The sequence below is a fragment of the Amborella trichopoda genome, chromosome 13, assembly GCF_054954075.1.
Source record: "Amborella trichopoda isolate Santa Cruz 75 chromosome 13, AtrichopodaSantaCruz75HAP2 v2.0, whole genome shotgun sequence".
Lineage (NCBI taxonomy): Eukaryota > Viridiplantae > Streptophyta > Magnoliopsida > Amborellales > Amborellaceae > Amborella > Amborella trichopoda.
The window spans coordinates 9,747,438-9,773,362 of NC_142348.1; the positions used below are offsets into that span (position 1 = coordinate 9,747,438).

At 34.6% G+C, this 25,925-nt stretch overlaps 1 protein-coding gene across 15 annotated transcripts; it reads right to left on the minus strand.

Annotated features, from left to right (window-relative positions):
• Nucleotides 1–1,299: 1,299 nt before the first annotated feature.
• CRS1 (maize chloroplast splicing factor-like protein) lies at nt 1,300–25,362 on the minus strand. 15 transcript variants are annotated; one of them, XR_016046833.1, is made up of 11 exons: nt 24,318–25,362; nt 24,050–24,222; nt 11,019–11,088; nt 9,823–10,869; nt 8,587–9,031; nt 8,357–8,491; nt 2,966–3,316; nt 2,692–2,848; nt 2,234–2,526; nt 1,701–1,760; nt 1,300–1,625 (listed from the first exon to the last, which is right to left on the minus strand). XR_016046833.1 is itself a non-coding variant. In XM_020665970.2 (10 exons), the coding sequence occupies exons 2-10, from the start codon at nt 11,031–11,033 to the stop codon at nt 1,590–1,592; spliced, it is 2,535 nt and encodes an 844-aa protein (XP_020521629.2). In that variant the 5' UTR covers nt 11,034–11,088; nt 11,198–11,379; the 3' UTR covers nt 1,300–1,589. The 15 variants fall into 15 exon arrangements, 7 of the variants coding, with proteins under 7 accessions (XP_020521629.2, XP_020521627.2, XP_020521626.2 ...); XR_016046834.1 differs by lacking the exons at nt 24,050–24,222; nt 24,318–25,362 and adding an exon at nt 11,198–11,379; XM_020665970.2 differs by lacking the exons at nt 24,050–24,222; nt 24,318–25,362 and adding an exon at nt 11,198–11,379 and having other exon boundaries at nt 8,361–8,491.
• Between the last annotated feature and the right edge of the window lie 563 nt (nt 25,363–25,925).

Genomic DNA, 25,925 nt, shown 5'->3' on the forward strand with positions numbered 1-25,925 from the left:
CTCCCTAAGTCGTTTTCTCTCCTACCATTCCCTTTCTCTCTCTCAATCCACTCTCTAACCCTCCTCTATAGGGCAAACTTCCTATGCTTCCCCTATAATATAAAACTTATATATTTTCTTTTACCCAACCCTCCATTTTGAAATAGAGCGTTAAGATTGTCCCAATCACAATGTCATGTCTCTACACTATTTTATTTTTAATTTTTTTTTTAAACTATTTTGACATCAAATCTTGAACGTCTAATCCTCTATTATAATCGCACTAATGAAAAATATTTAAAAAATATTTCCAATAAAATAAAGGATTTTGTTAAGCTATACCAATTGTGGTATAGACCTTTAAAGTGCTTAGTTTTGAACATTTAGATACCCTTATTCTATAGTAACTTTTTATTTAAGAGTATTTTAAGTAATTAGTCAAAGGTAAACTAAAAATTCCTAATAAAAAATAATAAATAGTGGACAATGATATCACCGATATGGTACGTGACATCATCTATTGTTTTTAACTACTAATAGAATGCTACTATTTTATCATAAAAATATCCATTTTACCTTTCTAAATGACAAAATATGTCCATATTTTACAATTCAATGGTATTTTAGTGTGAAAAAAATATTGAGCACTTTAAAAGTCTACACTAACAAAACCTTAATAAAATGACCAAAATACTTTTGAAAGTTTCAAGAGGCATTTCGATTATTATATTTTATCAAAAAATTATTTTAAATATTTTTTTATAGGTGTGCCCCAATGAGAAGATGACACATACCAAATTTCATATTCATACAATTTGTATAAAAAAACTAAAACTAAAATACTTTGAGATGTTGGATCTTAAGATCAAATGATGAGTGGCTCTCTTAATCAAAATTGGACCTAGATGGTAGGAGAAATATAGATCTTCTATGCTGTAAATTGTACCCTGGATAGCAAGGGAAACATAGATCTTCTACGCTGTACGGGAAGTATAGAAACCTTTCTCCTTTTCTCTCTTTAACTCATTTCTCTCCCGTCTTCTCTCTTTAATTCTCTTTGACCGTTTCTCTCGATCCTCTGTCTCATCGTGCATTTCCCTCTAGTTATTGAACCTAATCTATCTAAAAGTTTGTTAGATCAATGTGAAGCCTGATCTCTGTACTCGAAAACTTTCAGACACATTATCAGTAAAGTATTTCGGAACTTCCATATATCAACAATTCCTAACTAAAACATTCACATTCCAGGGAATTCCCAACTTCCAGTTAACATAGCGTAGTACATACATGGCATTCCCAACTTCCAGTTAACATAGCATAGTACATACATGGCAGTGACTTATGATTTATTTATCAAATAAAATACAGGGAAACAAAATTATTTCATATTTTGCACATACACGGCAATGGTCATTGATTAAAGGCCAGGCAAGGCCACATTTTACAAAATAAATAAAATACAAATTGAATGGGGTACATATAAAAATAATGGCGCATGAATAGCCAGAAACACAAAAATCTTGGGCAATTTTCTCAGCACTTAAGAAGTTATTTCCAGTGATAATCTTCACATTATATTTACAGTGTAAAAACCCATGCATCGGAGGAGCTTATACAGCTACTTCTGCTTGTTTCTGCAATTTCTTCTGCAAGTTTCATGAGTCAGTACAAAACGTTGAGAATTTTCAGTTCTATATGTGCTAAAAGTTGAGGATGCATACCAATTGTTGCTGTAACTTCCATATCGATTGTTCTTGTTGACAAATGAAGTACTTTAGACTCTGAATAAATAAAATCCACAACATTTAGGAACAGAGCAAAAGCAGAACATATTTGCATGATGGCCTTTTTTGCTTATTTATTAGTCACATATTACCTCTTATGGTTAATAGCCAAAAGTTAATAGGTGAGAATAGAGCAACTAGTTTCTGCAAATTACCCATATAGATAAACTTGGTTGTGCATCATGGCCAAGCTACAACAATCAATTGAAATTAGTGGTATTTTAGCATTTTAATGGAAACAAGCATCATTTCGGTAGGAATAAGAAAGTAAGAGATTCAACAATTTTGAATAAACAACAGAAGGAGAAGCATATAACTCGTGTGAAACAACAAATGGTCACTTGCAAGGACTAAACAGAGTGCAAAACCATGCTACGAAGTTGTATAAAGTTCCTAATTCTGCAAGAACTATAATAAGCAAAAAACTAAACAACCACGAAGAAGAAACAAAATAAGCCAGGTGTTATTACCCCTCGTCTCTGTATTTCAATGGAACGATCAAATGCTTCCTTCTTGGACAGAAGATTATCAGGAAGCAACTTTGGTGGGCGCCTGTAATTTTTTCCTCGATATAAAATGATGGCATGTCCTTTTCTTAATTTAACAACTGCAATTAGTATACCCCCACTCTCAGTTTCAAGCATCCTTGCTGTTCTCGTGACTTCTTCTAATGTCTTCTGCATGCTAACTAATTTCACCACCTCTCTGTGCTTCCAGTGTTGATGAATGCTACCAATTACACCATCAAAGACACCACGCCGGCCTGTGAGTGAGAGAGAGAGAGAGAGAGAGAGAGAGAGCAATTGTTATTGGTGATTTTGAAGCTCGTCATATTCTGTTTAAGACCACCCTGGAACTAGCAACAATGCTTGTAAATTTGCGGAGATAATAGAGTTATTTGTTCATGGATAATAAGAAATTTCCTTACCAAGCAACAAGACCTCATCCATTTTCAAGCCAACCTTTCGAAAATTTTGAAATTCCTCTTTTGTTATTGTTTCTTGGTCTGCCTCCCCCTTTGCTGGTTGCCAAGCTGAATTGAGCTTGGCCATCTCTTTCTCTGATCTCTCCACCTTCAATTTAAGCTGTAAACCAAAGATGCACAGCAATATCGACACTTTAGAAGATGCTAACTTCAAAGCCATGTAAAAGAAAATGAAAGAAAAAAGATCAATAAAAAAACTGAAAATTTCGGAACCCACTATGGAAAGCATGTGCTCTTGTTTTCTCAATTCAATTTCCAATTTCTCCTTTGCTGCTTCCAATTTAATGTTACTCTCAGTTTGACTCTCATTAAAGGGATGGGAATGCTCCTGAATTTCCTGGAAATCTGATAATGTCCCCGTTCTGCTGGTGGTTGGTTGTGTCTCATCAGGAGAGAGGAAACCTGTAGCAGCTATTGATCGTGCATTTTCTTCATGGATTTGCAGGGTCTTGAGTGTTGTTTCTCTCTCCGCAATTGAATTTGCAACTCCTGGAGGGAGAAAATCCTTGCCTCTGTAGAGCAAGATGAAGAATTTGTTTTGAAGAAGTAGAACCCCTCCAGTTAGATGCTGTATTTATGGGCAGAAAATGCAACACTCAGTGGAGCTCTAGGAGAATAAACCCAAATAGCAAAACAGACATTGGGTATCAGATCAATAATAATATGCATGCGATTTTAGAGAAGTGAACAAATAAGGTAGTTCTTTTGGAAGTCACCCATCGAAGGCCCTGTTTCGATGCACATATACACAAATCAGCTTCTATGCACACACCTGCTTGGTATGGAGAGTATAAATGTGCTTCACAGGTTTTTATCTCAATAAGGCATGCATCTGCAATTACTGCTATTTTCAAAAAAGGTATTTTGCTTCCATTGCCAATAAGCCATCCATTTGCAGGTGGCTTCACAACACATCCATATAGGGCCCAAGTAAATATTAGATATCCTTCAAAGATCAGTAAGCCCATTGATAACAAGAGCAGGGATTTCTTTTTTGTAACCAGGAATCAATTACTGAGTATTTAAATAAACAGATCATCAAATGTCATGGAAAGTCAGCAACTATTAACACGTTAGGAGTTAGTTTTGCTACAAATGAAAGATATATACATATTTATGCCCCAATCATTGAAGAAATATTCAAGAAACCGCTATCCTTGGCATGGATTCAAGAATACTTATAGGAAATTGCATTTATAAAGCAATCCCAGGTTTAGGTCCTAAACGAGAAAACATGTGGGACATGAAAAGTTGGATGGAGAAAAACCTTGAGGGAGTAACTTTTTACATGTTTTGCTCACACAACTTGTGTTGGTAAGATACCTCGTGGCGTCATCATCATCCTCTAAGCCTTTTCCCAACTATTTGGGGTCGGACTACAAAATAGTTATTTACGAACAATTTATTTATTTCTCTTCTTCTATTACTAATTGAAAAGCAGGCTGGAAAAATGCAACAAGGAAGGTGGTCGAATCCTTGTCCAATTCCTAACCATGATATACTGAGATCCATGTGGCATCGATAGCTTGGGATATCAGCTGATTACAACATCTTTCTCCGATAGACCAGCCAGCTGGTCGATGCATATCTGTGCATGTTCTGGCTCACCAGCCATTAGGGATATAGTGGCATACTGAGGTGAAGGAGGGGAGAAACCATGGAGCTTTGTAGGCTCAACTTGCAACTTCTACTCAGTAGGTCTCTTCTAGAAAGTGACTTGGTTGTTTCACTCCCTCGAACACGGACTCGGGAGCTCTCCGATTATATCTGTGACTGGCACAATCCAATCCTACCTCTTCTATCCTGCTCCCTCAGACAGACGAGACCATTAGGAATGAAGGCATGACAGGACAACTACCAGACTACGACTACAAGCAGCTTTGCTTTGTAGATTTGATTACTCTAGCACTGCATGCCTGCTGATAGAATACAAGCACAGCAAGCCTGCTAACTCTAGCATGTGTTAATGCTAAGGAAGGGGCCATAAGAAAGATACTACTCTAATCTACTACAAAAGGCTAGGTTGGGGTAAAGAGGTATTCAGGAAACAACTTCCATTCAAGCAAAGACTGTCCAATACACAGTAATGACAAATAGAAAACCATGAGTGAAGCATTGAAGAGCATAATTGCGAAAATCTCAGAAATGAAGAGGAGAATGGTTTGTATAGCTCTACTCGTTCAGTGTGAAAAGAGTGCCCTCTACTGGCTCTCTCTGTGCTTATGCTGCTATTTGGAAAACCCTGTGCTTACACACTTCTTTCAGCTGGCTTCTTTCTGAGAGGCAAAGGGAGCTTTACCCACAGCATCCAAGACAGTTGTGAAGCAGGATATCATGTGTGATGAGCTTACTGCATCATACCGTGTTTTCTGTAGCATTTGTACATATAACCATTTTATTGGTATTCTTATTGCCATGGAAAAAAATTCTTAAATAGGCCTAGCATTTTGCAGCTGCTCCCAACTCTGACCTTGGTGGAGGCACTATGAAGATCTAAGAATATGAGTAGTACAAAATGAAAGGCTCCCATACTGCTTTTAGGACAGGGACAAAGATTCCAAACCTTACCCCTATCTATCATGGTATTCCTTGCAATGATTATATTTCTCCTGTATCCAATCAATTAATCCCCTAAACCAAATGGGGAAGTTCTTGTGTTACAAAGAGGATACTGACTTGAAATTTGAAGGTATACAGATTGGAATGAGATTTAAATAACAGAACTTGTAAAGGTGGAGATTAATAATATGACTGATTCCCAACCCATCCAACTAGGAAATATGAGGAACATTCAAAACTCACATTTGTATAACCCATCAACTAGTCCTAAAGCTGATCTCAAGAGAAATAGCAAGTAAAATAGATTTAGGAGGTGTCTCCTAAAGACTCTAGAACCCCCATTCAATATGTATGAATAACAGAATTATAATAAGTTGATGCCATCCTTGATATCTTATTACTGATTAACAATATTACAACATGCAAATAATCAAACCACCAAGAACAAAATTCTGCACAATGTAGCCAAAGAAGCAATTCAACACAAAAGAAGCATAACAAGCTGCAAAATTTCTTCTACAGAAGAAATCAATAAAAAAAGTAAAATATATGTCTCCTCTCAACTCTCTAAGACCCTAACAACATTATTTAAATAAATTTGAACCCAAAAAACGTAAGAGAAGTTCCTATAAAATCCTAACCAGCCATAAGGATTGAATCTCCACCATTCACATTTATAACCCTACTAAACAAAAGCAATTTAAATGACAAAGTAGAAACCCGAAGAAAACCTAATTTTCCGCGTGCGCCCGCACACAAACACACAAAGGCGAGTCCAAGTGGACTTGCACGAATCCTTCCCAAGCCCAAAAAGGACAAAAACAATGAAAAAATTAAAAACAATATTGAAAAATCTGAAAAAAAGAGACAACAATAGAAATTCGAAAAATGCATACCAATCAGAAAATGCATATAAAACATGAAAGAACGAAAATTTTGATTCTATTGGCTTGTAAAAAATATAAAATATGAAAAATGAAAATAAAAAAGAAATAAATCATAAACTTATAAGAATATAAAATTAAAAAATTAAAAAATATAGCGAAAAATCTGAAAAAAAGAGAAAAAAATAGAAATCTAAAAAATGCGTACCAATCAGAAAATGCATATAAAGCATTAACCAACGAAAATTTTGATGCTATTGGCTTGTAAATAATATAAAATCATATACAAAACAAATTATAAATAGATTATAATTGTAATATTAAAAAAATCAATTTATAATTAAAATTGAAAAAAATGAAACATACCCAAAATTTCGAGGCCGATTGGCATATCCTCGTATTCAGTGTTAATCAAGGCTATAAATTCTTGCAAAGCTTCCTTGTGCAGCCCCAATCGAAAAACCAATTTTGGGTTCCTATTGTGGGATCAAGGAGATCCAAGCTTTGAAAATTTTGGATATATCGTGAATCCGAAATTCAAGACTAGAAAATCCTAATTTCATTTTTTTTTTTTTGGAACAAATAGCCTATACTTGTATCAAGAACATAAACTTAGGCCTAGGGTTTGATTTTCATCGAAGATTGACCATCTATTTTAAAAAATTGAAAATATCATAATCGGGCAAAAACCTTCCATTTCTTCAACCAACAAAATTCTATGAAATCTAGTGTTTTTCCTAGAATGGAAGGCTTATAATAGGTTGATCTAGTGAAAATCTAGCCTAGGTTGAAATTTTGGATCAAAACATGGGGTGTATTTTGTCTTTTTTTTGTCTTTTTCTTTTTTTGTGGGTGGGGGGGTGTGGGGCAGATTGCCACCACACTTTTATTTTTTCTCAATGGTAAGTACTCAGGTGAGTACCGTAATGATTTGCCCAAGTACTATGGAACTTACGTGAGTCTGCCCAAGTCACACTTAAGTCCTATAGTACTTATGCGAGATAGTGCATTACTTGCCCGAGTACTGAACATGTGCACAATCCCCTGATATTGTCTGAGGAACTCACCTCAGCACCTGCCGAGTCCGAGTAACTCAGCGGAGTCCAAGTTGAACGGCTGAGTTCTTGAGCACTGCTAAAAGACCAAATCAAGCCCTAACAAATCTCGAAAATATATCCCTTAATCCCCAATTAGTCACCAGAAAAACCCAAATTTGTCCATCTCATGCCTACATCACCACTACCAATTAAAATTAAAGTTGATCTGATTACAAGTAGAGGGGAAAACTAAAAGAATTTGAAACTTGACACTTAATCGTGTGAGAGATACCCTTCATAGATAAAATGCATTGTATTAGACAGAAAGTATAAGAACAAAGTGATAAATTACTCAATACTTTCCGATGAGAGCATGTCCGAGTCCTTTAACCTTATAAAAGGCTTCCAAGCACTAATAAAGGGCGTCCACCCTATCAGTTTGACACTTGGGCTTCTCTTGCGTACATGTTTTATCCATCTTAACAGTAAGCTAGTAGCTCATGACTAAAGAAAGAGGAACTCCATAATCAAATAGAGGACCTTGCATCCTTACTGTTTGGACAGTAGGCAATTCAAATTAAATGAGTTTAAAAACCAAGCTAAAGCAGCTAAATATAGGTAGATTCCTTGTGTTATGTAAGACATGGTTCACTAGTCTAGGATAAATCAAGAATATTGTATGGATAGTATGCTGCAGTAGCAGAGACAAAGATAGCCAATTTCCAAAAGACAATGGCTCCTCTAGGAATCGTATCAATTCATTTCCTGATTGTGCCAACAAAAGACACAAGTAAACCCAATGTCATACATGACAGAGTGCTTGGCCATAGTAGTAAAATAACTGCTTTCACGAATTGAATCTAAATATTAAATACAACTCATGACGAATTACATTTGGGGTTACGTTCACAATTTTTATTTCCTCGTTGAATATAAGGGCTCAACACTCCAGAACTAATCAATTTGTTTGGTTTAGGAGAAATTAATATAAAATATGACATTATAGAAGTATATGCTTACATAAAAGTAAACTATAGCAAATTACCATCCTAGAGCATGAAACATTCTCAATTCTGTCGAATCATTTCTCAATTCTGCAAAAGAACTGGAGAAAATAATGAACCTTACTTGCCTTGAGCTCATATGCCATTTGTTGGTGATTAACATTAGGGATCCCCCACTTAATAGCTATCTTGGCTATCAAACTTTTCTCCCATAACTTCAAGATGGCAGCTGCCAGGCCTTGAAGCTTTGTATTTTTCCCTGACAATGAAGAAGGAAAAAATAAATTCGATCCAACACCAAACAATAAGGCTTTTAGCATCAGCCATAAATAGAAAGAAATAATTGTAGATTACCCAGGGCAAAGTGAGTTGGTAGATGCTTTGAAAACTTCCTTAAGTATGTCAATTCTTCATCAGTAAGCTTTGATTGCATATGAGGAGGGCAAAGCCTTAATGGAGGCCTGAAATTTGGAATTACTTCAGGAAGCAAGTCAGCATCTACAGGCAATGGTGTGGACCACCACCAATCAATAAATCGTGGTCCTAATTCATCCAGTAATCTATTAGCTTCCCTCTCAAACAGCGTTTCCTTCATTAGGCCATCTGAGCCTGCTTGATATATCATAGTGTCATCCTTGAAATTCAGAAAGCCATTTGGTGCTGATATTTTATTGTCATCAAAAAGCTCAAGAGACCAAGGATTTGTTTCAGAAGTTTTTGAAAGTGAGTGATAATTGGTTCCTCTGTACACAACTAGGGTACCTTTCTTTCTCCAAACAACCAACCCTCCAGTCTTAGTCTGCAAGAAACAACAGAACTAACGCTTATCTTCTGCCGATTATTAATATCAAGCAATTTAGGACTGAAAATAACATAGGCTTTCAGTGGCTGTTGATTAACAACTTAAGCTTTCATCTACCAAATTAGGATCCACAAGTTTTGGAGAACGCTCCAACACTCCATATATCGAAAGATCAAAACTCAAAGAATCAAAGGATTTATGCATTCTTATCCATTAAAAATTTAAAGAATAATCCAATACCAAATGAAGAGATGAGCATAGGATTTTTCCATTCTTAACTGTCTTTATAGGAAATGCTTTCCAATGTAAGGCCACCACTTAGACAGAGTCCCTACATTCATAATCTCACTAAAACACACCGTCTGATAGGATGTCCTCATAAAAGTATAATGAAAAGCATAGACATAATAGAACCTTCTCGTCATTTCAGTTAATTGAATCTCAATCTGTTCTAACCAACTTTGCTACCAAAAGAGCATGTCTTTCATTTTGACGACCTCTTGAGTTTGGTCATGTTACTTTGAGTTTGACAAAAATTCAGCTTACATTTTTGAAGGAAATCCTGTAAGTTCAAATATTCTGATCGCATAGGCACCATGTCCATGCACATCCAAAAATGCTCTAAAACTAATCATACATTGTTCCACTAAATTAAATAAAATTTTACTACTTGAACTCTGAATATGCTCTACACACAACACAGAGAGAGCTCTGATTCCTTCCCATTCATGTCTGACATAATAAAACAGTAGAAATAAAATGCATAAAACGGAGCCAGTTTAACAAACCTCCACGATTTCTGTTGCTCTATCCATGTTCCGGCATAATGGCACATCAAACTTGAGCATAGCAAGTTCCCTCTTCTTCCAAACAGCATATATTTCATTCATTACTTCTTGAGTCACACCTGCCTTCTTCACCTTAACCCATTTTGTCAATGTCCGACCTCGATCTCTCAACCTTGTTAGAAGAGGCTTGGGTAAGCTCAATTCTGCTTTAGTTGGAGTCTTTTCCTTCTTCACTCTTCGGAAAACATTCTTTTCAGCCATTGTCCATGGCAATTTGGTTTCCATAGCTTGGTCTTCACTAACAGATACTTCCTTCAATGGTAAATTAAACCCGGCCTCTATTGATTTTGTGGCCCCCTCACTAAAACTAGAATTAATTTTGCTTCGAATGTCCACTTCATCTGATAAAACAATGTGGGTTTCTTTCTTTTGCTCATTTTCTTCGTGAATCTCCTTCAGTTTTGTGATGTTTTCCATAATTAAACGCATCGCATGCTTGCTCCTTCCTCCCCGAACTCCTCCAGTAAGAGCTTTATCATCTGAATTCTTTTCATTGCTTGACTTTTTTCTACTTTTGGATAAATCCAACACATCATCAGCAGGCAATAGAAGTGGGCCTCTCATCCATGGAGCAGTAGGCATTTTAATTTCATTATGATGCCCAATCTTTCTTAGGAAGGAAAGTGTAGGTAACCCTTGTTGCCCCTTCGTCTTTTCGGGTCTTACCAAGCCATTTGCTGGGCCCTTTGATGGTGGTGAATTTCCAATTGGGTCAGATAAATTATGCATTTTTTGCCATGGGAGTTCTGAAATAGTGTCATTTTCCTTAAATGGAAGGTTCATTTCGAACTGCTTTTTAGGTATTGTTTTGAGGGGAAGCGGCACATTAACGGGAGAAGTTGGTGTGGCACCATTGAAATAAGAATCTTTGCAAGGTGGGTCTTGCAAATACTTCTGCTCACGCCGTGGAAATTCTGAACCAGAGCTACTTTCCTTGAATGGAAGTTGTTCTTCCACCAGATTATTGGGTACTTCATCAAGGGGAGGCTGCACATTACCATTTGAACACGATACTGTACCATTTTTAGCATTAATTCCACCAAAAATAGACCTAGCAACTGAACGTAAACTTTTGGGCTTTCTGAAACTGTTTTGGGATGGTAAATTTGCAGAAATGGAAATGTTCATGAGAAAACCTGGAGCGAGTCCATGCTTTGAAGGAAAGGCTTGATTGGTATCTAGAGAAACCAGTGAAGAATTCGTGGCCTGAAGAAAAATCGAAGCCATTAAAGAAAGTTTTTAGAGGATTTCACAAAGCTTTTACCTGATATTCAAGGAAAGAAGGGTGCATTCAAAACTGTATCATTTTTAGAACCTGCATCAAAGGGGTGTCTCAGAAGCCACTCCGGTAAGCCGGAACGTATACTATGATCCCGTGGGAGCATGTGGTATAGTGATTCCTCCAGCACATGACTTAAAAGATTTTTTTGTATGAAATTTTGGAAACCACCCAATAGATGATAAATTTTTTTTTTTGGAAACCACCCAATTGATGATAAATTTTTTTTTTTATATAAGGATGCTATCTTATAATGTAGAACTATGGATGCTCCTCAAAAATCTATTAGTTTTAATGTTTAAAAACCATTTGATTGATCATCTCGACATCGAGATGATGATTATGAAAAATAAAAAAAGTTAAATCTCAAAAATAGTACATTTTACAACATATTATCTACATCGTCTATTTTCAAGATTTTCATATGTTTATAGATCTATTTGATTTTAGCTATTTTTGAAATTTAAAATCTTAAAATTAGATATAAAAATAGATTTTGAGATAATCTTAAAAACATTTTACATCAAAATTATATACCATGATAAAATTTGAAGGTGCACCTTACCTCTTACCTCTACACCTACGGATGTATCCGTATGCAAACTGCACCCATAGATGATTGCATTCAAAAGAAAAAAAATTGCATCTTGATATTTTTCTAATACTTAGATCTCACCATGAAAAATTGAAAGTTTCTATTCAATTTCAATGTCTTACTTTCTTCGAGCCAACAAAAAATGTATTTTGGATTTTTTTTTTTAAAGTAATATAGGTTGAAGAAGGTTATATACTCTTAAAAGTACTTGGATTAAGTTTTGTCGAAGGATTAAATGGGCATTGAACGCCCTCGGGATCATAACCTCTTTTGGCATTTCAAAAAAAGAAAATATCGATCTCTAGACGAATCTGAGAAATGGATAGAGTACCCCCCCAATTTATACCAAAATAATCGCATCTTCCAAGCAAATGCCGAGATATCCATATCAATGTGCATAATGGACAATTTCACATCCAATAGTCAAGATTAATTATTACTACTTTGTGTCAAAGATAAATGGTTTCATTATATACATTTTCATATATGTATACAATGAGACCATTTATCTTTGATAGAAGATGGTCACAACTAATCTTGACCATTGGATGTGAAATTGAGTTGCTGCATTTATTTCATTAACCAAGCTCAAAGTTCAAATTTTTTTTTCTTGAACTTTGTGACATACCCAAGCTATCAAATTTCTCATCGGATGGTTGTAAGTAATTGTGACATTCCTATACCAAAGTTAAAGAACAAGCTTTCTATGCTTCCCCTACAGATAAAAATTCCATTCGCCCTTTTATCCAACCGTCCATTCGAAATAGAGGAATAAGATTGTCTCAATCACAATTTCATGTCTCTACACTATTTTATTTTTAATTTTTTTTTCTATAAATTATTTTGACACCAAATCTTGGTCGTCCATTCCTCTATTAAACTCGCACTAGCGAAAACTATAAAAAAAATATTTTCAATAAAGTAAAATGACCAAAATACCCTTAAAAGATTCAAGGGGTATTTTGATCATTATATTTTATCGAAAACTTATTTTTAATATTATTTATAGGTGCGCCCCAATGAGAAGATGGCACGTACTAAATTTCATATTCATATAATTTGTATAAAAAAAAACTAAAAATAAAATATTTTGAGACGTCGATCTAAGATCAAACAGTAAGTGGCTCTTTTGATCAAATTGGATGGCTGGATAGTAGGGGGAGGATAAAATTTCTATGCTATAGGGGAAGCATAAAAACTTTTTTGGTCTCATTGTATATAGTCTTATATATAAAAAAATTATCTATAGAGAGATCATTTATCTTTTGTACATGGAGTTCACAAGCATTTTCACTCATTAACTGTCAAATTGGATGGCTTAGGGTGAGTCAAAAAGTACAAGATTTTTTTAACCGCTTATTTTGAAATTTCATGGACAAGAATGATTATACCTCCATGTACATAACATAAATAGTCTCTTTATAGATAATCCCTAAAAACAATATGGGCCCTAAACAAGCAAGTTGAGGTGCACTTCAAAAATTCACTAGAAGAGGTTATTTCGATGCCCAACAATCCTGAAATTGATAATCTTGACCTCAAGATGAATGGATATGAGAAAAAATGGATTTCAAATCTTGAAAATAATGCATCATGTAATGTATTTTCTAGACCATCAATTTTCAAGATTACCAAGTGTTCATAGATCTGCTCGATCTATTCTACATTATATAAAGGGATTGCCTACAAAGAGACTATTTATAATTTGTATATGAAGGTCACAATCATTTGTGTCCCTTAAATTTCAAACTGGATGGTTGTAAGAATATCATTGAATAGACACAAAGTTCCAAAAAAATTTCTCAGACTTCGTGACTCACCCTATGCCATAAATTTGACATCTAATGAGTGGAAATGATTATGACTTCCATATACAATTAGAGATGAAAATTGTAAACAATCCCATTTTTAAAACTTTAGATTTTATAATTAGAGATGAAAATAAATTTTTTGGTCATTACAATGATTTTTAGTACTGAAACAACATCTTTCACACCAATTTAAAGATGCGACTTACTTTGATTGTACGGAGCTTAGCCTTATACAAACCACACCCATATCTATGTATCTCTATATAGGAAAATATTTATATAAAGTCAATACCTTAAAATGTAGAAATAAGGTGCAACTAAAATCCTTTGACAAATGTTGTTTTGATCTTTTTAAAACATCTAATTGATCATCTTGACAAAATTGTAAAGATATGGGGAAAAAAAGATAATTCAAGTCCTAAAAATAGCACATCTTGCAAAAAATTACCTGCACTGCCTATTTTCAAGATTTTCATGCATTTTATAGATCTAGTTGATTTGACCATTTTTTAGAGTTTAAATTATATAATTAGAGATAAAAATAGATTATGAGGCGATCCTAATAATTTTTTACACCAAAATTGCATCTTATTAAAATTTAGAGGTACGCTTTAATTTGATTGTTTAATGTATTGTACACATATTACAACTATATATATGAACAATTGTTTCATGCGGGCTGCACCGCATTTGTACAAATAGGTGGTCCATCTAAAAACAATTAAAACTAACGATCAAAATGTTTTCTTAATAGAATTATTATTTCTACTTTTCAAAATTTATTTATTTATTCATATTCATGATCTCCTCGTTAAAGATTATATATTCTCTAAAACTTAGGATCCAATTCTATTTCAAAAAACAAAGTATTAAGGGTCCCTTATTTCTACATGTTCGAGCTTAGCCGCATGCTAACCACATCATATATATATATATATATATATATATATATATATATATATATATATATATATATATATGCTGCACCACTTATGGTGTAGACCCTTAAAATGCTCAACTTTTTTAGACATTTAGATACCCTTATCCTATAGTATATTAACTTATTGTTTAGGAGTATTTTACGCATTTAGTCAAGGGTAAACTAGAAATTTCTAATAGAAACAAAAGCATTTATTAACAATAATGGACAATGACATTACTGATATGGTATGTGACATCACCCACAAGATGCAATAATTGTTTTTAACTACTAATAAAATGCCATTATTTTTTTATAAAAATTTCCATTCTATCCTTCTAAATGACCAAAAATGCCCATACTTGAAAAAATTTGTATTACAATTCAAGAGAATTTTAGTATAAAAAACTATTGAAGACTTTAAAGGTCTACACCACCAAGTGGTGTAGCCTAACAAAACTTATATATATATATATAGGAAAAAACTTCTGAGAGTGGGATCACATAATAGTGTAAGCCCAATGACCCAGATTGAATTTAAACCGATCCAATGATCACGATTATATTTCGTAATTGAATTTTGATTATTTTATACAAATCAAAATTACTTGAAATTTGGCGTGTCTATTATTTAAGAATAGTAGAATCTAATAAAAATATAAAAAAATAATTCGCATAAATTAAAATGATTAAAATACCTCTGAAAATTTTCGTGGGTATTTTGGTCAATTTATTTTATGTGAATTATTTTTTTTAATATTTTTATTAGGTGCGTCTTGATGAGAAGAGTTTATGCTCCAAATTTCATACTATTTAGATTTATATAAAAAATATTAAAATTATATTACTGATATACAGTCTTGATCGTCAGATCGGCCCAAATTCAATCTGGGCCATTAGACTTATACTATTCCATCAGTTAGTGGGCTCAACCTAGCATCTTATATATATATATATATATATATATATGAAAGATACTACAAAACGCCTATAGGCGAAAATATAGTGCATGAAGAAGATGCAGTTAATACATTAATCTATACTATAACCCTTCATTTTGTGGGAAGTACTGCTTTACTAGCAACAAGGTCTGAAGATTTATTATTCAATCTTAGGTGTCCAACACTCTCTCATTAGAAATGGTACAAGGATGTATTCTTCTCAAGACTTCTGTCAAGAGAAGACAGTAAATCAGATCATTGGAAAGAAAAGCTTATTGCTGGTTTACCACATCTCTTTGTCGAAAAGGTAAAAACCAGACTCAAGCACAAACATGGGGGACTCATTCCATATTATTTGTATACCCTAGACAAATTATCCGTAGAAATTTGTGCTGAGGGGCTCACTTTGTACACAGACCTCAAGCGTAGAAGACAATTAGATAAACAAAGAATAACGGGGAGGAAAGAGTTAGGAGATTTTTGTGAACAATTTGGATTCGATAGTTTACCCCCTTTAAAACCTTTTCATAAAAGAAAACATGAGATAGTCAAGAAAAAGAAATTTAGTCCTTACCAAAAAACCAAAGATAAATTCTCCAAAAAATTCTTAAAAGACAAACCATCCTTCAAATACAAAAGAAAGATGAAACTTCCTATTTGCTACAACTGTGGCAAAGTTGGCCATTATAAAAACAAATGCAGGAAGAGAAAATTAATTCTTTAAAATTAGACAACCATATAAAAAACAACTATTTGAGATACTCCAAATAGAAATTGAAATTTCAGACTCTTCTGAATCAGATGAAGAAGTGCTAATTGGAGAAATCAATGATGAAGATATCATTTTTAATAGCTCCGATTCAGATTCTGAAAAAGACCTAGAAAAAGAAAAAGATGATTGCCAATGTAATTATTATAAAGCAATAATAGATATGAATGGTTTGAAGATCAATACCCTTACAAAAGAAGAAGATCTAATTATAGACCTTATTGACAAAATAATAGACCCCAAAGTCAGAAAAAAAACTCTAATAAAATATATCAATATGTTAAAAACCACGTCAAGAAAACCTAACTCTTCTCTTGTCCCTACAAAAGAAGATTATAGTTTTCAAGACATTTTAAAAAAGGTACAAAATAAAACCCATAAAGAAAAAGAACCTTTAATATCTGAGCTAAGATATGAGATAAATGAAGTCAGAAATGAGTTAATCTCTCTAAAGTCAAGAGTTCGATATTTAGAACTAACCCAAGAAACAAATGGAGAAGGGAATATAGAAGAAGAATTTGATCAATTGATAACTGAGCATAATATCCCTATACCACCAGAAGTTGAAGATACCCTTCCAAAATCAAAAACTTCTAAAACTGGTATGAATATAATAGAAAAGATTCAAACTTGTGAATATATAAATTTGGTAGACAAAATAATAACTAAAAAATGGTTTACTAATATTACAATAGTAGTACAAAAGAATACAACTTCCAAACCACTGCTTAATAGATTCTTTAAATTGTATCAATGAAGGATTGGTACCAACCAAATATTTTAGTAAAACTACTCAAATTCTTAACACTGTAGATGGTAGCAAAATGCTCATAAACTATAAATTAACAGACACTGCAGTTTGTAATAATGGTGCTTGCTTCAACTTTCCATTCATAATGGTCAAAGGTTTAAGTCAACCCGTTATCTTAGGGACTCCATTTTTAAACATGTTCTATCCAATAAAGATAGATGATACAGGGATAGAAGCTGACATTGAAGGGTATAAATTTAAATTTACCTTTATTGAAAAGTCCAGAGTCCATGATATTAACAAAATCAAAGACACAATTTATTCCAAAGAAAATTTGTTATATCACTTAAAAGAGGAAATAAAATATAGAAATATAGAAGAGAAAGTGTCTCTTCCTGAGACATAAAACAAAATAAAATTTTTTAAAATGAATATGGAAAATGAAATATGTGCTGATATCCCTAATGCCTTTTGGGATAGAAAGCAACACATAGTAAAACTACCTTATAAACCAGACTTCAGAAAAGCAAAATCCCTACCAAAGCTAGACCCATTCAAATGAATAATAGATTGCTTGAAATTTGCGAAAAAGAAATACAAGACTTATTAGAGAAAAAACTTACCAAAAAAAGCTCGTCGCCATGGAGCTATTCGGCCTTTTATATAGAAAAGGCCTCTGAAATTGAAAGAGGAACTCCTAGATTGGTGATAAATTATAAACCTCTTAATAAGGTCTTAAGATGGATTAAATATCCAATTCCCAACAAAAGGGATCTCCTGGATAGACTAGTCAAATGCTTGTATATTTTCCAAATTTGACCTTAAATCCGATTACTGGCAGATTCAAATTGCCGAAGAAGATAAATATAAAACTGCCTTTAATGTCCCATTTGGGCAGTTTGAATGGAATGTTATGCCATTTGAATTAAAGAATGTACCGTCTGAATTTCAAAACATAATGAATGAAATCTTTAATCCCTATACTAAATTTATAATTGTCTATATTGACGATGTGCTTGTCTTTTCAGAAACAATTGAGCAGCATTGGAAGCATTTAAACAGTTTTATCAAAGTAATAAAAAATGCTGGCTTAGTACTCTCTGCGAGAAAAATAAATCTTTGCAAACAAAAATTAGATTTCTTGGGTATAATGTTTTTCAAGGGAGAATTATTCCAATAGACAGGGCAATCGAATTTGCGTCCAAATTCTCAAATGTAATCTTAGGTAAGACTGAATTACAAAGATTCCTTGACTGCCTAAATTATATTTCGAATTTTTACAAAGATTTAGCAATTGATGCGAAACCTCTATTTCAAAGGTTGAAAAAGAATCCTTCAGTATGGAAGGATGAACATACTAATGCTGTGAAAAAGGTTAAGATTAAAGCCAAAGAATTACCATGTCTAGCACTTTCTAGTCCTTCAGCTTTCAAAATAGTTGAAACTTGAAACAGATGCTTCGAAACAAGGTTTTGGTGCTATCCTCAAACAAAAGGTGAATAACTAGGAACAATTGGTTCGGTTTACATCCAAAACCTGGAACCCCGCTCAGCAGAATTATTCCACAGTCAAAAAATAAATACTTGCAATAGTCCATGCCATTACTAAATTCCAAAGTGATTTACTTAATCAGTCATTCCTTTTAAGGACATGTTGCAAAGCAGCTAAAGACATCATCCAGAAAGACGTTTAAAATCTCGTGTCTAAACAAATTTTTGCAAGATGACAAGGTATGCTTTCTGCTTTCGAATTTACTATTGAACATATTAATGGTAAACATAATTATCTATCAGACTTCTTGACTCGAGAATTTCTGTAGGGAGGACAAACAAGGCAAGCAATCCCAAAATCAGGCCATGGACATAGTTCCTAGCCCAGGCTTATCATTGGCATCCCTTTCAACACTAAAGTCCCTAATAAGAAAACAAATTCAAGACATTGATCTGTCCCCCTCTCAAAATCCAATATGCACTCAAACTCTTAGTGCAAAATCAATATATCTAGACACAACTTATATTCCATTGCTGGTCATTGAAAATGAACATCAGTCCAAACATTCGACTGAGATAGCTGCCTTATACCTCAGGCACCATATGCATCCAAATAATGGAGAAAAAACCAGAGAATGGTATGAGTATACTCTCATAGAAACTGAATCAGTTTTTATAATCCATCACTCAAGAAACAAGGACAACGAAATAGCCTATTTAAAATTTCAAATTAAAAAGATCATTACATACGAAGAATGGGGACTGGACCCTTTAAAACCGAGAATTCTCAAAACTAAAGGATTTAAAATCAGATCCTACCATTATTATGAATATATGAAGGGTTGTGATGAAGTCTTCACGTACCAAAATATGAAAAATTCCCACAGTTGGTACATACAGTTTAAATAACTGACCCAAATGATTTCATCAACTGGTTTAAAAACTAGTTCTCCATATGGGGATCCACAGACCAATTACTTTAAACAGAACTTCAAATTTCTCAGAGAAAATTAAGAAAAGTTCAAAAAGAAACTTTCATATATATATTTTATGGCCCTTTATCAAATCTCATGGATCCTAAAATAAGAATATCAGATCTCATTAGATGACATGGACCTTTATGATTATATCCCAGAATTACACCGCCAAATTGCCATTAAATGGTGGGATAGTTACAAAAATGATTCTTGAACTCCTAATACTATCAAAATGAAATCCATATCCCCTTCTCCACCTCTAAAAATAGATATTTCCAATTATGTAACCCTTCTTCAGCAACAACTCCCATCCATGACCAAAGATGAGCTTAAGCTCAAATATGAGAAGCTCTTGAAGTCACAGATGACAACATGTCTACCCAAAGTGAAGACCCTGAAGACTATACTCCCCTAAATGAAGACGATTATTATGGTATCAAATTTTCTTCAACATGAAGAAATTTTTGGGGGCAAGCATAACCCAAACAAGTAAAAAAAGCAACTCGTCATCATCGCTGATAAAATAATATCACCTTTACCGACAAACTGTAGCAGATTCCTCACGAGTGCGGTTACTGTATCCACCGACAATCACTGTGGTAGATTCCTCACGAGTGCGGTTACTGTAGCCACCGACCCGTCATCATCACCGACAAAATAATATCACCACCACCGACAAACTGTAGCAGATTCCTCACGAGTGTGGTTACTGTAGCCATCGACAGTCACTGTAGTAGATTCCTCATGAGTGCGGTTACTGTAGCCACCGACCATCACTATAGCAGATTCCAAACATTTGAAGTATGCAAAAGTCTATAAAAGGGAAGGACCTCGACCCATTCAGGCATCTTAGAGTTTCCTACACCTCTCTGCTCTCTGTTCTGCTCTCTGCTCTCAGCTCTCTGCTCTCTGTTCTGCTTTCTGCTCTCTGCTCTCTGTTCTGCTCTCAGCTCTCTAATCTCTAAATAATACTCTTTGTAATCTCTCTGTATATCGGGTGGTGTATCACGCCATCTGACTTAATAAAAGTGTGCTATATGTGATAGTTTTTGGGACGAGGTTCCTGCTTATATCCCGGAACAGTTAAAGCTCTTTACTAGTTTATGTATTTGCCGAATGTGAGTATGCTTCCTGTCTAAATATTGTTACTGTATTGTTTGTCTATGATCTATTATAAGGTTACTGTATACGTATGTTTCTACTTTATGATTATTTCTATTTTATTTGACTGTTTTTGTAACTATCCCACCATTTAATGGCAATTTGGCGGTGTAATTATGAGATATAATCATAACGGTCCATGTCATCTAATGAGATCTGATATTCGCATTTTAGAATCCATGGGATTTGATAAAGGGCCATAAAATGTATATGAAAGTTTCTTTTTGAACTTTTCTTATTAAAATTAGAGAATTTTCTCTGAGAAATTTGGAGTTCTGTTGGAAGTATTTGGTCTGTGGATCCCCAAATGGAGAACCAATTTTTAAACCAGTTGGGGAAATCATTTGGGTCAGTTATTTTAAACTGTATGTACTAACTGTGGGAATTTTTCATAGTTTGGTACACGAAGACTTCATCCCAAGCCTTCATATATTCATAATAATGGTAGGATCTAATTTTAAATCTTTTTGTTTTGAGAATTCTGGGTTTTAAAAGGTCCAGTCCCCATTCTTTGTATGTAATGATATTTTTAATTTGAAATTTTAAATAGGCTATTTCGTTGTCCTTGTTTCTTGAGTGATGGACAATAAAAACTGATTCAGTTTCTATGCGAATACACTTATACCATCCTTTGGTTTTTTCTCCATTATTTGGATGCATATGGTGCCTGAGGTATAAGGCAGCTATCTCAGTCAGATGTTTGGACTGATGTTCATTTTTAATGACCAGCAATGGAATATAAGTTGTGTCTAGATATATTGATTTTGCACTAAGAGTTTGAGTGCATACTGGATTTTGAGAGGGGGACATGTCAATGTCCTGAATTTGTTTTCTGCTCTCTGTTCTGCTCCCTGCTCCCTGCTCTCTGCTTTCTGCTCTCTACTCTCTGCTCTCTATTTTGCTCTCGACTCTCTACTCTATGTATAAGACTCTTTGTAATCTCTCTGTATATCGGGTCGTGTATCACACCATCTGACTTAATAAAAGTGTGCTATGTGTGATTGTTTTTGGGACGAGGTTCCTGCTTATATCTCGGAACAGTTAAAGCTCTTTACCAGTCTCTGTATTTGCCGAATGTGAGTATGCTTCCTGTCTAAATACTGTTATTGTATTGTTTGTCTATGATCTATTATAAGGTTATTGTTTTATTTCTATATGTTTTCGCTTTATGATTATTTGTGTTTTATTTGACTGTTTCAGGGGTATTTTGGTCAAATTATTTTACGAATTATTGTTTTTATATTTTTATTAAGTGCACCTCATTGAGATGTACACGTGCTCCAAATTTCAGGTAATAACGATTTGTAAAAAAAAGTAAAAAATGAAACACTATAGGAAAAAATGAACGTGTGATGAACTTTAGAAAGTGATGAAGGTAGGCAAAATCACTGTTCATTTTCGCCTATAGGCGTTGGGAAGACTTTTCCTATATATATATATATATATAGAAAAAGCTCCTGTTAGCCTATGGGCTCATGGAAAAGTGTAAGCCCAACGATCCAGATTGAATATGGACTGATCCAATGATCACAATTGTATTTTGTAATTGAAGTTTAATTTTTTTCTACAAATCCAAATTACTTGAAATTTGGAATGTCTATTTTTCAAAAATAATAGAATCTAATAAAAATATAAATAAAATAATTCGCATAAATTAAATTGATCAAAATACCCTTAAAAAGTTCTAAGGGTATTTTGGTCAATTTTATTTGATGTGAATTATTTTTTTTAATACTTTTACTAGGTGTGCCTTGATGAGAAGAGTTTATGATCCAAATTTCTTACTATTTGGACCTATATAAAAAAATATTAAAATTATATTATCAATATATAATCTTGATCGTCAGATCGGCCCAGATGCAATCTGGTTCATTGGGCTTATACTATTTCATCAGCTAGTGGGCTCACTTTAGCATCTTCATATATATATATATATATATATATATATATATATATATATATATATATATATATATATATATATATATAACACTACGCAATGCTTATAGGAAAAAATGAACAGTGATTTTACCTACTTCCATCATCGTCCAAAGTTCATCGCGCGGTCACGATTGTTTGGTAGTGTTTTATTTTTCATTTTTTTTTTACAAATTAAAATGATTTGAAATTTGGAGCGTGTATTCATAAAAAATAGAGGAATCCTCAAAAATTATAAAACAAATATTTTACATGAAAAAATTGACCAACATACCCCTCATATTCAGGGGTATTTTGGTCAATTTATTTTTCACTAATAATTTGTTTTTATATTTTTATTAGATGCGCCTCAGTAAGATGTACATACCCTCCAAATTTCAGATCATTCCGATTTGTAAAAAAAATAAATGAAACTTTTCCTTAAACAATTGTGACCGCGCGATGAAATTTGAACGATGATGATGGTAGACAAAATCACTATTCATTTTTGCCTATAGGCATTGGAAAAGCTTTTCCAATATATATAGATATATATATATATATATATATATATATATATATATATATATATATATATATATATATATATATGGGTGCAGTTTGTATAGAGCCTAGGCTCTCTAAACAATCAAATTAGAGCCTACCATCAAATAGTGTTTAGAAACGTGGTTTCAATATTGGAAATCTATGTGATAGCCTTAAAATATATTTTCATATTTATTTATAAAGTTTAAAGATTCAAAAAAAGAAACTTGAAAATCTTGAAAATTGATAGTCCAAAAATGTTAAAAAATACACTATTTCCAAAACTTGAGATCCATTTTTTTCTCATGTCCATACATTTTGATGTCAAGATGATCATTTGAACATATTTTGGCATTAAAACAACCTCTTATGGTGCAATTTTTCAGGTAGACTCAAATTTGATTGTTTAGAGCCGCCGCTCTATATAAACTTTTACCCACATATATATATATATATGGAAAATGCTTGCATACGCCTATTCGCGTATAAAAGATTGGTGCGCCCAACGGTTGTGATTCGTTCAATGAGAGAGAATGGTGATGCCTCTTGTATTAAGTCATCTCACTTGACAAAGAACTTGACATTCGCATGACTGTCTCGTAGGCTACCTCCCATCTTACTCCCTCTCTCTCTCTCTCAGCTCCCTCACAGCAGACTTGTAGGCCTCTGTATCTCTTGTTGACATGTATGGCTATAAATCCTTACATGTCTTAGCCTACATTTGTGAGAATTTCAAATATCCATCGGTTATATCCATATGAATTTAACCTTTCGTCCAACTGTCGTATCCGTATCCATATGAAGGTAGTCTTTCAAAAGCCTATTGGAGATCAAAAAACCCTTTCCTTTATGAGAGATCCTATTGGAGATCAAAAAACCCTTTCCTTTATGAGAGATCTATCGGAAAAATACAATGGTACCTTTTCTTTTCCAATAAAAATAGAATAGGTGTATATCTCCGAGGGATAAAAATTAGGATTATACGATCATATGCCTTAAGGTAACCCTTACCTGATCCCGGGTTTTGATCTTATACTCGCTCCATAAAATTTCACCAACAATCTTACCGGAGCAACCAGGGCTTGTTTTCTATGGCGTTTTGCGTACACGACTTTCTGCCAACCATGGTTACAACGAGAGGCGTCCTACAAGGCGGCGGATTCGAAGGCGGCGGCAGAGGCCTCCTCCATGATGAGGAAGGTTTAGAGAGAAAAAAAAATTAAGGATATAGAGAAAAAGAGGGATTCTGAATTCATCAAAGACAGAGACTGGTGCTTACTGTGTCAAAAACAGTTGATCGAATTCCTCGCTGTTCAAGAGTAAGAGCGCATATGAGACCAGTCATCCCACCCCCAATAATGGCCACATGGGGTTCATCTGAGAGAGGAGCCGTGAATACAACCTGCTCTTGAGAGAACGATTTCTTCAAAATTGACCTTCTCGATATTCCATACGGAGTCCCTTTACCAATTCGACCCCTTGCTCTTCCCCCCCCCATTTCTACTGCTATTGGGTTTTCTCGTGCTTTCTCTTTCCTCCATGAATATGGAAATGTAGCTGTTTCTTCCTCTTCCTCTGTGAGAGACGCGGTCTGGTTTTATGGAAAATGGGCGTCTCTTGGAGATGTGCTCAACAGGCCATGCAAACCCAAGTGTAGATATCATTATTGAACTCTGGTAAGAAGTAGTTATGAGTGGTGAAAGAAGATTACGGTCTCTTCTTGAGTGTGAAAAATGGTTAGCGCCCAGTTGTGAGGACTCTATCTTCTTCACCAGAGTGAGAGAGAGAGAGTGAGGAGAGTATGTTCTTCACCAGAGATTTTGCGAGACGGATTTGTGCCTACAAGAGCGAGAGGAAGAACGATTAAGGGGGAATACCCAAAATTAAGGTCTTCAACACAGCATTTGCGTCTTCCACAACAAGAGGGCTTTCGATTCCTGCAACTTCACTGAAGCAACTGTTCTCGATCAAGGTTATTCAGGTTCTTTCACGTTGCTTGCCTCGCACCCTGGCATCTTCTACTTCGCCTGCAACAAATCTATGGAGGGCGCCTTTTCCCACTGCCTGGCAGGCCAAAAAGTTGCCATAACCGTCCATCCACCCATGGCCCTTCATTTCTCCGGCGACATCCCCCCTCTCCTCAAGCCCGGAAATGATTTTTTCCAGCTCCGGAAAACTCGGGAGTGCCTGAATCCAGCGGTAGGATGCCGTTCATCACTAGCACGCCTGCGGCATCCTTGCCCACTTCAAGCGCTCCATGCCAGTTACGAATTACAAAGCAGAGTATACAAACACAATAGATGGGCTCCCTACGGTGGTCCCACGTCAGGTTCACTAAGCAATTTCACATGAAAAACAAGTGGCTTTGAGCTCAAATCCCCAGATCAGATCTTCCATCAAATTGGATGGTCGAGATTCAAGGGCATTTTGATATGGGCCATTCACGGGCTGAAAATCATTTATTTTATTTTATTTTTCTTGAAATTGGCCTGGAAAGAAAAGTTTTTTTTTCTAAAGGTTTGGGTTTATGAAACTCCCTTGCGGTGAGGGTCGCCCTGGCCGGCCCGGATCACCTCTCAAGGTAAGTGTTTTTGGATCAGGCCAAAACAAAATAAAATAAAATAAAAACAAGGAGAAAAAAGGCTTTGGCAGGGGCAGAACCGGGCTAGCACCGGCCCTAATCCAACCATACATTTTGTGGCCTAAGCCCTACTATTTCTAGGACGGACCGGAGGAGCGGCAGGACTGATTGCCAGCCTTGCCATCGTGTTTGAATTGCAGACAAAATGCACAATTGGTCTCGCAGGACGGATAGTAATTTTATTTTATTTTCAAGATTGGGAATAAAAAGCAAAGGGTCTTTCCATTACTTGTGTGCCGTATAAAC

Coding starts and splice junctions, on each gene's coding strand:
- CRS1 (XM_020665964.2), bottom strand. CDS start 11,109: ATGGCTTCGATTTTTCTTCAGGCCACGAATTCTTCACTGGTTTCTCTA. Junction 3,317..8,360: donor AAATGGCATATGAGCTCAAG/GCAAGTAAGGTT, acceptor CCATAAATACAG/CATCTAACTGGAGGGGTTCT. Junction 1,626..1,700: donor GGAAGTTACAGCAACAATTG/GTATGCATCCTC, acceptor TGAAACTTGCAG/AAGAAATTGCAGAAACAAGC.